We start from the raw sequence: 14,447 nt of genomic DNA, 5'->3' as shown, positions 1-14,447 counted from the left end.
GCTCAATCCCAGGACCCTGGGATCATGACCTGAGCAGAAGGCAGACACTTAACGACTGAGCCACCCAGGCGCCCCAGAAATCTTACCTTTCTATGCAGCCAAGCAGGTAACACCCCCCATTCCGCACACATTCTCAAGACAAACCACAACTAGTCCTTGCAAGGGGATCCGACAGCCCCCTGTGCTGTATTTCGTTCATAGCTCCTCCCAAACTCACATGGTCATTGGGGTGACCACCCATATTAATTACCTTCATCATAAGGGAGGATAAGACGTCTCTCTCTACGGATGAGAAGGTAGTCACATCTTGGAACAAGGCTCCTAGGCTAACCCTCCCATAGTGACCAGGGAATGGGGAGGAGGGGGAAAGGAGCATTGTCCTTGAGGTTTACATTTTTCAAAGAGATGGCTCCAGCCTTTCTTTTCTTTTCTTTCTTCAAGATTTTATTTATTCATTTTAGGGAGGGATAGAGAGAGAGTGAACTCAAGCTGGGAGGGCCAGAGGGAGAGGGAGAAGTGGGGCTTGATCCCAGGACCCTGGATCAGACCCAAGGCAGACACAGGCACCCCAAGAGGGAGAAGGACTCTGAAGCCGACTTCTCATTGAGTGCAGAACTGGATGCAGGGCTCGATCTCACAACCGGAGGTCATAACCTGAGCCGAAACCAGGAGTCAGAGGCTTAACTGACTAAGCCACCCAGGAGCCCTGGCTCCAGGCTTTTAGCAAAAACATTGCTGGGTGCTACTGTTGTCAAGAGGCTTAGTTAGCTTTTTTTGCACAGCAAAGGAAACAGTCATCAAAACCAAAAGACAACCAACAAAATGGGAGAAGATATTTGCAAATGACATATCAGATAAAGGGCTAGTATCCAAAATCTATAAAGAACTTATCAAACTCAACACCCAACTAACAAATAATCCAAGCAAGAAATGGGCAGAACATATGAACAGACATTTCTCCAAATAAGAGATCCAAACGGCCAACGGACACATGAAAAAGCGTTCCACATCACTCGGCATCAGGGAAATCCAAATCAGAACCACAATGAGATACCACCTCACACCAGTCAGAATGGCTAAAATTAACAAGTCAGGAAATGACAGATGTTGGCAAGGATGTGGAGAAAGGGGAACCCTCCTACACTGTCGGTGGGAATGCAAGCTGGTGCAGCCACTCTGGAAAACAGTATGGAGGTTCCTCAAAAAGTTGAAAATAGAGCTACCATTCGATCCAGCAATTGCACTACTGGGTATTTACCCCAAAGATACAAATGTAGGGATCTGAGGGGGCACATGCACCCCAATGTTTATAGCAGCAATGTCCACAATAGCCAAATTATGGAAAGAGCCCAGATGTCCATCAACAGATGAATGGATAAAGAAGATGTGGTATATATACACAATGGAATACTACTCAGCCATCAAAAAGAATGGAATCTTGCCATTTGCAACAATGTGGATGGAACTAGAGGGTATTATGCTGAGCAAAATAAGTCGATCAGAGAAAGACAATTAAACGATCTCACTGAATATGTGGAATTTAAGAAGGCAGAGGATCATAGGGGAAGAGGAAAAAAATGAAATAAGACAAAACTAGAGAGGGAGACAAGCCATAAGAGACTCTTAATCTTAGAAAACAAACTGAGGGGGTGGCTCAGTCATTAAGCGTCTGCCTTCAGCTCAGGTCATGGTCCCAGGGTCCTGGGATCGAGCCCTACATCAGGCTCCCTGCTCAGCAGGAAGCCTGCCTCTCCCTCTGCTTGTGTTCCCTCTCTTGCTATGTCTCTGTCTGTCAAATAAATAAATAAAATCTTAAAAAAAGAAAAAAGAAAACAAACTGAGGTTTGCTGGAGGGGCGGTGGGGGGATGGGGTGGCTGGGTGATGGACATTAGGAAGGCTACGTGCTATGGTGAGCGCTGTGAATTGTGTAAGACTGATGAATCACAGACCTGTACCCCTGAAACAAATAATACATTATATGTTAATTAAAAACAATAAATATATATATATAAAATTTAAAAACCATGAGACCCTCCATAAAAAAAGAGGCTTAGTTAGCTTTTATATAAGGTTTATATGCATATCAAAGGAACAGGGAAAGGATTCATAGATACAGTTTACTCATAAGTACACTGATAAATACAAATATATTATTATGTTATATATTATATATTTATTATTATATTATACAAATTATATATTCACAAATACACTTTCTTAAGGATACTCTAAGAAAGAAGAAGGAGGAAAAGATCCTCTTTACCTTTTGGCAACAGGGAAAATTCAATCTTATTTTTATTTATTCTTTGATCTACCCTTCATTTACCCTTTTATTTATCCTTACCCATAACAGATATCATTAATTTTGATTTATCCCTCCAGTGTATAATTTTGCAAATGAAAGCAAATACATATTCTTATTTTGCCTTTTCCTTAGGTGTCAATTCCTTTAATAGATGCCCACCATGGAGTAGATTTTCCAGACAAAAACAGGCTCTTTCACAAAACACCTGACATAGGATTTGGGGGGCCCATCCCTGGGAAAGTGGTAGATCAAACTAAGAATGAAATTTTGAAAACCTTTCCACTTTCTAACCCTCTAGAGTCCTCTAAAATCTCAGTGAAATGAAACTGTTCCCCTGATGTGACCTCAGAATACCCAAGTTGAATAAATTTACCTTAATTTTCTTGTTACTGGGAAATGAAATCACCCCAAAAAAGACAAGATCTAATAAAGAGAAAGCTCCATTAGAGGGAATCTTGCAGGGGCGCCTGGGTGGCTCAGTTGGCTAAGCGTCTGACTCTTGGTTTCGGCTCAGGTCATGATCTCAGGGTCATGGGATTGAGCCCCACACAGGGCTCTGCACCGATTGTGGAGTCTGCTTAAAATTCTCTCTCTGTCCCTCCCCTGCCTGAGCTCTCTCGAAAAAGAAAAAGAAAAAAGAAAAAAAAAAAGGAAACTTTCAGGTACTTACTTTCCAAAGTAAAAGCATAGCACCCCTCTGAGAGAACTGATTAATTAGTAAGGCACATTGCAATCCTTTATTGCTGTTGTCTCTGCGGAAGAACGAAAGGCATCATGGTGTAAAGGAGTAGGGTCCTTGGCTTTTGAGTGACAGCTCTGTCCACACTGTTACCCCATACATACTACCAATGTCACTATGCCCAAGTTTCATTGTCTCTTCGAGTCTCGGTGTCTGCTCCCTTCTTGTTTTATTTCCTTTCATCCCCACGTCCTTTCTGCCCCCATTCCCAGGCAACAATTCCAACACGTTGCTGTGCATGCATTCGTGCAAAACATACCTTGTGGTTTTGTGAGCGAGTATCTTTAATGTAAATGAATCTATTGAGAGATATTAGGACTTAAAGACCTGATCATGTCGGAATATGTCAATTGCTACTAAACCTGACCTCTTGAGAAGGACTTCCAGGACAGTGTGAGTTTAGTAACTTAATCTGATTTTCATTTAATTTCTGACAATTTGCCAACAAGAGCTGAGTTGCTCACATTCCATGTTGCTCCCTTGGAGGGGGAAAGATCTGTCTCCAATACAGTGTGAGAAGCAGCTGGAGCCTATCTGTCTGTGAACAGGCCAGGTAACAATAGAAAAAGAAAGTTCAGGCTGGCCAAGTTCTAAGCCAAGTTCTAAGCAGAGCTCAATTTGGATGCCTCCAAAAATCTACCTTAATTTTGTTCCACTTAGAATGGCATTAAATGACACAGGCTATGAGCTGAAATCATGCTTGGCAGACCACTTGTAATCAGAATGCTGGAAGGGACTGGAGAAATTTTCAGCTAGACACCCCCCTCATCTTACACTAGGAGAAACTGAGTGCCTGGGAAGCAAGGTGACCACCAATGTCATCCAGCCAGTTTGAGGGCAGACCTACGTCCCTGAATTCTCCATATTTCACCAAGCTGCCTGCTAGCAGTGTTGGATGAAACATCCAAAGTCTTGCTCACAACAGCATGCCTAACTGCCCAAACATTTTACACATATTGTCCAAGAATGGCGCGTGAAGAGTGAGAATTATTTCCATCACTGTTAGCTGCCCTAAAGCCCTACATCCTGCTCATGTGATGGGTGCCTGCCTTTGATACTGTCTCCATAGCAATATACACATATTGCAAACACTCCGCTGACCTCGGGGTTTTCTTGCCATTGATGAAAGATGCGGCAATAATATGTTGCATATGTGTATGGAATAGGGGTATTTATAGCATTTACAAAGCTTTAACATCTGCACTGTTGGCGAGCTTGCTGGGCTTATGTTCTGCGTATTACAGAGTATTTCCTAGGAAACTGAAAATAAATATATTATGGAATTTAAGTGTTCCGTGTGTCACTAGTGTTGTCCTGGTGGCCTGTCACGCCTGTTGCAAAATACGCTGTTGGCCACAGGCCGGAATTCCTTAAGTCATCCCATGATCTCCTTTGAAACTGCAGGGATCTCACAGAATGGCTTCTATGTTGATAATAGTAAGAGCAAACGTTAACTGAAGTCTCACGGTGAGCCAGGTATTATGCTTAGTGCCTTGCTTGCATTCTTTCCTTTAAAACTCACTAACCTTTGGGTGCTTCGGTGGCTCAGTTGGTTAAGTGACTGCCTTCAGCTCAGGTCATGATCCTGGAGTCCCGGGATCGAGTCCCACATCAGGCTCCCTGCTCAGCAGGGAGTCTGCTTCTCCTTCTCTCATTCTCTCTCTCTCAAATAAATAATAAAATCTTTAAATAAAATAAAATAAATAAAACTCACTAACCCTTAAGAAGTAGGCACCACTCCCATTTTCCCAGTTAGAAAACTGGGGCCTAATGAAATTGAGTAGAGCTCTTTAAAAGTCAGAGCCAGGGAGTGGAGAACCAGGAATCAAGCCTGGATCCCTCTAAATACAAGGCCTATGTTTGTAATGTGCATTCATGGCCCATTGGTTCTGGATGACAGATGTAAACACAGCATAAAATCATTCCTTGGTGTTAATATATTCACAGTGAGATATACGGCTCCACGAAATACATGTTCAAAATGGACTCCACCATCTAATTCCTTAGATAGAAAATATTCCACCTCTACTCCAAGCAAGGGATTCATTTGAATGTCCTTTTGAAATGGCAACAAGTAGGAAAGACATTTCCATCTGAATGTGAGTCTGACCAAGGACTTGCTAGAAGCCACGGGGGACATAGCCCCAAGGAGGTCAGCGGTAACCACCACATCCAGACCAGTGGAGCAGGGAGGTAAATGGACACTGGCCTCTAGGGCCTGTGAGCCAGAGACCAGATATCTTCAAGAAGGATCAAGGCGAAGATTAAGAGGCCACTGGGACTGGAGGGGGCTGGGCAACCTAAAGGGTGTGCCCAGGAATAGAGGGAAGCTGAATGATCCGTGTGATATTGATGCAGGGGAGGGGACTGTCTTGCAGAATGTAGCAAGGACAACTCGACCTTCATCATTTAGAAGTTCCAAAATAGTTCTTATCCTGGGGTCCAGGGGTGGATCAGTGAACCTTTAATATGGTCTGGGATCTAAAGAGGCCCAGCAAACAGAGCCTGGGACCTCCAGGAATTGTTCTTTGGGGAAGGTGGGGGGCACTGGTGGATGCAGCACCAAGGCTCTCAGATGCACTAAGGAAAATGGACTTAGTAAGACCGGAAGGCAGAAGAGGATAGCAGATGCTGTATAACTAGCCATATGCAATACTGAACAAATCATTTCACCTCTTGAACCTGGCTTTCCTCTTGAGGCAGTTAAACTTGATGATTTATAGGTTTCCAGCTTTAAAATTCCTTAAAATTCCAGAAGCACCATTCACGAGTACAATTTACTGGGATAAGTAGTGAGTTCCCCATCACTGGCAGTATTCAAGAAGAGTGAGACTAGCCACTTGTCTAGTATTGCCCTAGGGAGAATTCTTACATTAGGTAGGAAGTTAAGATTTGACGTTGAATAATAAAAACGATAATAATAATGTTATTATCATTAAGTAGGTAATACGCGCCGGCATGCCCAGCACTGTTCCAAGCATTTACACACATTTACACACATTTACACCCATCTTAACCACCGCCCTTCATTCCGCAACCAGCCTCTGCGGCTGCTGAGCTAGGCATGCCTTCCCCTGGCCTGGGTTCTGAGTGCCAGGCCATGCGGTGGAATGCAGGCGGCAGGCTTACCAACAAGGCGGCTTTCCCAGGGCTTGCTGCCGAGAGCAGGAAGGATTGGTGGTCGGTGCGGGGAACCTCAGATGCTCTGGGCCCCTCCCACCCACCACTTCCCTTCACAGAGGGGAAGAGACTAACGCCCAGAAAGGGTGAGCTAACTATCCAAACCGACACAGTGGGATGCCTGCGTGGCTCAGCCCGCGTCTGCCATCCGCTCAGGTCATGATCCTATCGACGTGGGATTGAGTCCCACATCGGGCTCCTCGCTCAGCAGGGAGCCTGCTTCTCCCTCTGCCTGATGCTCCCCCTGCTTGTGCTCTCTCTCTCTTTATGATTTAAAAAATAAATAAAAAAATCAAACAATTAAAAAAAAATCAAACTCACACAGCAAGTAAGGGGCAGAGTTGGGAAACCAGCTGCCTCGCATCCTGCCTTCCAGGCCAGTGCTTGACATTTTGTTTGGTTTTGTTTTTAGCGAAGCCGCGTTACTGTGGTGGCTCACGCTATGTTGCTGATAGTCCCTGGGTTCTGAGATCTGAAGAGATGTATTTTCTCATGAAGGCGCATGGATCAACCACAGCAAATTGGAGATTCACAAGCCTGGTACTTATTTAAAGTTCAATTCCTGCCTATTCTAAAAATTCTAATCTAATCTCACCCCAGTACAACCAGATTTACCTCTCACTGAGCTTGAGTCAGCATTTCTGCTTCGAGGCAAATTTCCTCACTAAGATCTACCCAAAATGACATATTCCTGCCTACCATACTTCTGCCCCAGCCATCAGCCCACCAGAATTCCTCCCTGGTCCTCTCTGCTTCTCTGCTGGGGCTGGGACTTCCTGTGCACTTGGGGGCCCAGAAGGGACAGCCATCCCTGGAACGCTTAGTTTACAAACTAAATTTATACCTCAGTCGGAAACATGTGACTCTCCCATTTAAGCTTCACAACACACAAATTCTTCAATATATTCTAGGTTCATAAAGGAATAAAATCTGCGGACTGGTAGGAACAGTTTAGAATTCTCCACTCATCTACCCTTTCAGTCCTAGGGAACTGAGTTAAAAGCAGAATTATTCCAGGGCAAAGATACTTGCTATACTCTCTTTTTCCTTCCTTTTCCCCTTCTTTCCTTCCTTCCTTCCTTCCGTCCTTCCTTCCTTCCTTCCTTCCTTCCTGTTTCTTCTTAGTTCAGTGGTTTCAAATTTGGGGTGCAAAATTCTCAATGTCAGTATGATTTAAAGAGTGTCTAAAGCCTGTGTAACTTTAGGTGACAAGCTGGCTGTGCCCCCTTAGTAAGGTGCCCTTCCATAATCTTGGAGCACATCCACAGTTGAGAGGAGGCTCTGGAGTCCAGGGTGACCTTGGGCAGGTTTCTTATCCCTTCTCAATCCCATTTGTAAAATGAGGGTGATGACAGGGCTCCCTCACAGGAAATGTTTGCTGAAGGGGCTTAGTAGGTCTGGGCCTCTGCACCCTGGTCTCTGGCACCTGCTACATGTCCCTCTTTGCTCTCAGATGAACTTAGAGATTGTCATCAGCATCACCCACAGCTGGTGTCATGGCCACCTCCACCTGCCCTTCACACCCAGGGACTGTGCCCAATGCCACAAAGCTGGGGCCCAAATCCCTGTTCTCCATTGCTCACTGGACCAGGGAACTCTCAGAGTTTAGGGAGGCAGGGCTCAGCCCCTCCTCTGCTCTCCCAAGATGCTTTCTTTTTCCAACAATAAGTCTTGGAGGTGATTCCATGCTGGTATATGTAGCTAGAGTTCATTCATTTAAACATTTCCTTAGTATACCATATATCATTTTTGTACATTTGTTTCATTATCTATGGACCAGATTCTTGGAAGTAGAATTGCAGAGTCAAAGGGTATGCACATTTAGCATTGTTGTAGATATTGGCAGATGGCCCTTCACAAAGGCTGTCCAAATTTACATTCCTCCAACAGAATATGAGGCTTACAACCTGATGTAAAGGTAGAGCCATCGGGACAACCGGATCTGAGCGATGAGTTAGTCCTAGGCCCATCCGAGTCCGAAAGAATGAGCCTTTAGCCCATAGGATGGGACGTTTTGTTTGGCCACCTATGTTAGACTGAGGATGGGCAGAATGGGAGCATTTCCGTGCGCCGCCCCCCCGAGCAGGTCACAGTGACATAGGATGATTACTTACAAACCCAAGGTTGGAGGATGCTTCCTGCTATTGAGAAGGGAGAACAAAAGCCTTCATCTTGATTCTGCAGCAGGGGAGATCACAGCTTTGGATCATGGACCCTTTTTAGGATTTGATAAAAGCATGGGACCTGTGCCCTGAGTACACACACATGTACCCACCCATACATGTACATGCAACTTTGCATATAATTTCAAAGAGCTAATCCAAAATCTCAATGTACTTGAGACATCATGTAGAAAACCCAAACTGACCTTCTGGAGGGTGAGATACCCCATAGAGTCCCAAGCCATTCTAATCCTCCCAAACAACAAGGCCATCCTAACCTGCGAGTGCCCACTGTCCCACAGCTCATCATAGGTTCATAAGTGAGCCCACCTGAGCTCAGCAGAGACCAGCGGAAGAACCACTCAGCCGAACCCAGCCCAAATTGGTAACCTGCAGAATCAGGAGCTCAAGAATGGCTGATGTTTAAAACCATTAAGTATGGGGATGGTTTATTATACAGCAAAAGCTAACTGATAACAATCTCCAGGAAGACTTGGGAATGCTACTGGGGGACACAAAAGAAGACTGGAACAAATGGAAAGACATTCTATGTTCTTGAGTCAAAAGAATCAAGATCATGGAGATGTTGATTTTCCCTAAATTATTCTATAAATTAAACAAGCTACAAAGGAAACACAAATGGGAACTTTTTATAACCAGAGGAGCTGATTCTAAAGTTCCTATAGAAAAATAGAATCAAGAAGAATCAGGGGGAAAATCTAGAAGACAAAGAGGAACTCTCCCTATCACATATTACAGCACATTACAAAGCTTCAGTAATGAAAAGCAGGCTCATGAATATATCAACATATCAGATAAACAGAGTAGGAAATCCAGAAACAGATCTAAGTATATAGAGGAGTTTGATATATGCTGAAGGCATAATATGTAAAGAACTCCCACAATTCAATAAGGAACAGCTTTACAAGATAATAGAAAAAGGAGTAAATGATATGAAAATCTAGGTCACAGAAAAGGAAATACAAATAGTTCTGGATATTTTTTTTGAGATTTTATTTATTTATTTAAGAGAGAGAGCATGCACGTGAGTTGGGGGAGGAGCAGAAGGAAAGGGACAAGCAGACTCTGCCCTGAGCTTGGAGCCAGACATGGCGCTCAATCTCAGGACCCTGAGATCATGACCTGAGCCAAAATCAAGAGTTGGATGTTCAGCCAACTGAGTCACCCAGGCACTGCGGTTCTGGATATTTTAAAAGACACTCAGCCTCACTCATAATAAAAGAAATTCAAATTCAAATTATCCTCAGAAAACAGTTTCCCATCTATCATGTTGAGGAGGGTATCTAAGAGTTTTATAACATACTTGTTGGAGCTTGTGTGAGGAAAAAGGCATTTTTACACGCTGCTGATGTGAGCGTCTACTGGAGTCACCTCTGTAAGTCAATTTGGCGTTATCAAGCAAAATGGCAAATGCATATAGCCTCTGAACCAGAAATACAGATATATTCTGATGCATGCACATAATGCATGGACAAGATTTTTCACTGCAGCATTATTTGTGATAGGAGATAATAAAATCTTACGCAGCCGTAAAAGAAAACAAAGTTCTTTTATGTGCTGAAATAGAAGATCTCTAAAAAATAGGTGGAGTTAAATAAAGTGTACAAATATGCTAATACTTGTAATGAAGCAGAAATGTATGTATGTTTATTTGCTTATATATGAATAAAATAACTCTTGAAATGTATACAGGAGCATACATTTGTATTCTACTTGTGTGTGTTTTTTCCTAAACTGACACACATTTACTCATCAAATAAGCTAGCGCGATCTTACATGTTTAAATTTGTAAATGCAGCCCTGGTGTGATTCCATCCTGCGCGGCCGTTGTGTGGAACAGTAGTCGTTTATCTCCGTCCGCCTTCTCCTCCACCTAAGTGCGTGCCACCACCCCATGGAAGAGTCGATGGACATGGACATGAGCCCCCTGAGGCCCCAGAACTATCTTTTCGGTTGTGAACTAAAGGCTGACAAGGATTATCACTTTAAGGTGGATAATGATGAAAATGAGCACCAGTTATCTTTAAGAACGGTCAGTTTAGGAGCTGGTGCAAAGGATGAATTGCACATTGTTGAAGCAGAGGCAATGAATTATGAAGGCAGTCCAATTAAAGTCACACTGGCAACTTTGAAAATGTCTGTACAGCCAACGGTTTCTCTTGGGGGCTTTGAAATAACACCACCTGTGGTCTTACGGTTGAAATGTGGTTCAGGGCCTGTGCATATTAGTGGACAGCACTTAGTAGCTGTGGAGGAAGATGCAGAGTCAGAAGATGAAGAGGAAGAGGACGTGAAACTCCTTAGTATATCTGGAAAGCGTTCTGCTCCTGGAAGTGGTAGCAAGGTTCCACAGAAAAAAGTAAAACTTGCTGCTGATGAAGATGATGATGAAGATGACGACGATGATGATGATGATGAAGATGATGATGATGATGATTTTGATGATGAGGAAGCTGAAGAAAAGGCTCCAGTAAAGAAATCTATACGAGATACTCCAGCCAAAAATGCACAAAAATCAAACCAGAATGGAAAAGACTCAAAACCGTCAACACCAAGAACAAAAGGTCAAGAATCTTTCAAAAAACAGGAAAAAACGCCCAAAACACTGAAAGGACCTAGTTCTGTAGAAGACATTAAAGCAAAAATGCAAGCAAGTATAGAAAAAGGTGGTTCTCTTCCCAAAGTGGAAGCCAAGTTCATCAATTATGTGAAGAATTGCTTCCCGATGACTGACCAAGAGGCTATTCAAGATCTCTGGCAGTGGAGGAAGTCTCTTTAAGAAAATAGTTTAAACAGTTTGTTAAAATTTTCCGTCTTATTTCTTTTCTGTAACAGTTGATATCTGGTTGTCCTTTTTATAATGCAGAGTGAGAACTTTCCCTACCGTGTCTGATAAATGTTGTCCAGGTTCCATTGCCAAGAATGTGTTGTCCAAAATGCCTGTTTAGTTTTTAAAGATGGAACTCCACCCTTTGCTTGGTTTTAAGTATGTATGGAATGTTATGATAGGACATAGTAGTAGTGGTGGTCAGACAAATGGAAATGGTGGGGAGACAAAAATATACATGTGAAATAAACTCAGTATTTTAATAAAGTAAAAAAAAATTTGTAAATGTAAATCCGTGTTTAACAAAATTGTATTGTTATGCTAATGAATTTTATTTTTCAAGTTATGTTTTGTAGTTTATCGGCTTCAAAATAATTTCTAGGATCTTTAGGTAACTTAAAACCTTGGACTGATTGATTTGATTAGTGTATATTCACTGGGTATGTAGATTATTTCTAAGCAAAATGGGGCCCTGAGACACGCATACTAAGCATAATTTAAGTTTACATACTTTTGCTTCTTTTTTTATATGCTATGGATAGCCTATAACTTTGGGTCTCTTAATGAATGTATTCATTTTTGCCACTTGGAGAAGCTGTACTCTAGGGGATGCACGTGGCGGCAGAAAACTGTGTTTTGTGTCCTTGTGAATTCTGTTTGTCTGCTAAAATGCTAACGGGAGACAGTGGACCTTCATGAGTATTCCAATCTCTGGTTTTCTCTGCGAAACAGAAGCTGCTTTGCTTAACAGTTATAATCACTGAGCATGATTGACACTATGCTAAGAACAAGTTACACTATGCTAAAAACAATAGAACAAAACTCAACTGTGTGTCCTTCTGTTTTACCAGGAAAAGAGTAGTTTTTTCCTAAAGCAGCAGAATTCACATTGGTTTGGGGGGGTTTTGTTTGTTTTTGGTTTGTTTGGTGAAACTCCCTTACATTCTTCAAGCATATTGAGGACACCAAACAGCTTTATTTGTGGGTTATAACTAGTGATATTTACTGTCTTGGAAATTGAAACCGAAAAAAATTTTAATGCTTATTTAGTAATTCATTTGAAAATAGCAAAAATGAATGTGTTGCAAGTTAATAGCATCTTAGCAGTGTTATAAAATTAGTTCTGACCTCATGGGTCCTCTGAGATCAATCCTAAAGAGTCAGTTTGTTGTAAAATATGAAAGAGCATAATGAAAAAAAATGAAGCACAATGAATTTTGTTTGCCTTGGTTTATAACACCTGAGTCTGAGACACTAGGAAATGTGTTTAAAATATTAGAAAAATTTGCTTAATGTTGATGGTCCCGTTTTCTTGGTTTCCTGTTTTATTGTTACCCATAATATAGAGGGTTATTCTTTTTCCCCTGTGATCTGCCTAGAAAGCAAAGACTCCGAGTTTTACCAGAATATCTGACTTTTACGTTGATTTTATTATGTCTTTAATTGTTTAAGAAAACCAGGTTTCTTGCTTAGGAGAGAGCTAAAGTGCTTTACAGTCATATCATTTTCTTTAATGTCACTTTCAAGTAAGTAGACAAGTATTATTTCTCAGACACCCATGATCCTACCTTACGTGTTCAAATCTCCTGAAAACTTTGGGTTCTTGCCTTCCTCAAATCAATCCTAAACATAAAACAAAGTAAAATTGTAAGGATATCTGAGATCTCCCAGAAAGCCCAAGGAAAATCACGAAAGATTTGTTACTTCACCTTATAAAAAGAGAGGTACCAGAAATAATTAGATCCATTTGATATGATAGTATTGATGAGTTGCATGGGAAGAGATGAAATTGTTTTTGATCAGAAGGGGAAGAAACCGTAGGAAATTTTCATTCAGTGGAAAACTATGCATTGCCTGTAGCACCCCGTTCTGCATTTTGGTTTTGATTCCATGGGAGCTGTTTTGCAGTCCTGTAAAATGGAGGTAACTGAGAGCGATGAAAAATAATTCTTGTCCCTAGACATTCACATTCTGTCTTGACGAGTAGAAGTTCCCACTCTGGAAAAAGCTGGTTTTGCTTTCCTTCATGCATTTGTTTCACTATTCCTTTACTTCTATACACTTGTGCTTTTTAAAAAGATTTTATTTATTTATTTGACAGAGAGAGACACAGCCAGAGAGGAAACACAAGCAGGGGGGAGTGGGAGAGGGAGAAGCAGGCTTCCCGGTGAGGGACTCGATCCCAGGACCCTGGGATCATGACCTGAGCCGAAGGCAGACGCTTAATGACTGAGCCACCCAGGGGCCCTATACACTTGTGCTTTTTAAACTTCTCCTTTGAACCAATTATAATCGGCCTCATTCCTTTATTGAATCAGTGAAATAAAATCTTTAGAACACATGTTTGTGTTGTATCTGTTTGAGAGACACCATTTCACCTTAAAAAAAAAAAGAATGTAACTTTTAATAATGCATAGGACAGAAGCCCTGCTCATTATAATTCATTACAAAAATGGTAGCCTGGGGCGCCTGGGTGGCTCAGTCATTGAGCGTCTGCCTTCGGCTCAGGTCATGATCCCAGGGTCCTGGGATTGAGCCCTGCATTGGGCTCCCTGCTCAGTGGGAAGCCTGCTTCTCCCTCTCCCACTCTGCCTGCTTGTGTTCCCTCTTTCGCTGTCTCTCTATGTCAAATGAATAAATAAAATCTTTAAAAAAAAAAAAGGTAGCCTGAGAAGATCAGTAGCTGACATTGACCTTTACTGATGTAATCTGGCTCTTCCCAGCATGGGGTAGCCTTGGGCAAGTCACTTCCTTTCCCTACACCTCCCCACCCTTCTGGTTGGGTGGGCCTACAACAATCCCTTCCCACTCTACAGCCCCAGCTGGGGCTGGATCAAGGGTCTAGCCCTAGAAGACTAGCATCAAACAGGTGTGAAGTCTAGATAGCTGCATGCAGGTGGGGGGTTTGCCAGAGGAGAGTTGATAAAGGTCAATACCAATTTGCATGATCTTTCAATTACTGCCCACAGGCTTTCTCAACTAGGATTAAGAGAAAGAATTAAACTATTTTTTTTTAAGATTTTATGTATTTATTTATTTGTCAGAGAGAGAGAGAGAGAGAGAGAGTACAAGCAGGGGGAGTGGCAGGCAGAGGGAGAAGCAGGCTGCCTGAGGAGCCCGATGCGGGACTTGATTCCAGGATCCTGGGATCATGACCTGAGCCAAAGGCAGGCGGTTAACGGACTGAGACCCCCAGGGATCCCTTCAATGCC

General features: G+C 42.5%; 1 protein-coding gene across 1 annotated transcript; it reads left to right on the top strand.

Moving 5' to 3' along the window:
* Nucleotides 1-10,211: 10,211 nt before the first annotated feature.
* Nucleotides 10,212-11,513, top strand: LOC118356325 (nucleophosmin-like). The gene has a single exon (XM_035724253.1). The coding sequence runs from the start codon at nt 10,303-10,305 to the stop codon at nt 11,185-11,187; it is 885 nt and encodes a 294-aa protein (XP_035580146.1). The 5' UTR covers nt 10,212-10,302; the 3' UTR covers nt 11,188-11,513.
* The last annotated feature ends 2,934 nt before the right edge of the window (nt 11,514-14,447 follow it).

Source organism: Zalophus californianus, chromosome 15, assembly GCF_009762305.2.
Source record: "Zalophus californianus isolate mZalCal1 chromosome 15, mZalCal1.pri.v2, whole genome shotgun sequence".
In the NCBI taxonomy this organism is placed as follows: domain Eukaryota; kingdom Metazoa; phylum Chordata; class Mammalia; order Carnivora; family Otariidae; genus Zalophus; species Zalophus californianus.
Note: the sequence above shows the minus strand (reverse complement) of the source record. Positions and strands in the feature narration are given on the sequence as shown.

Bases quoted from the DNA above. Each gene is read 5' to 3' on its own strand.
- LOC118356325 (XM_035724253.1), top strand. From the start codon at position 10,303: ATGGAAGAGTCGATGGACATGGACATGAGCCCCCTGAGGCCCCAGAAC.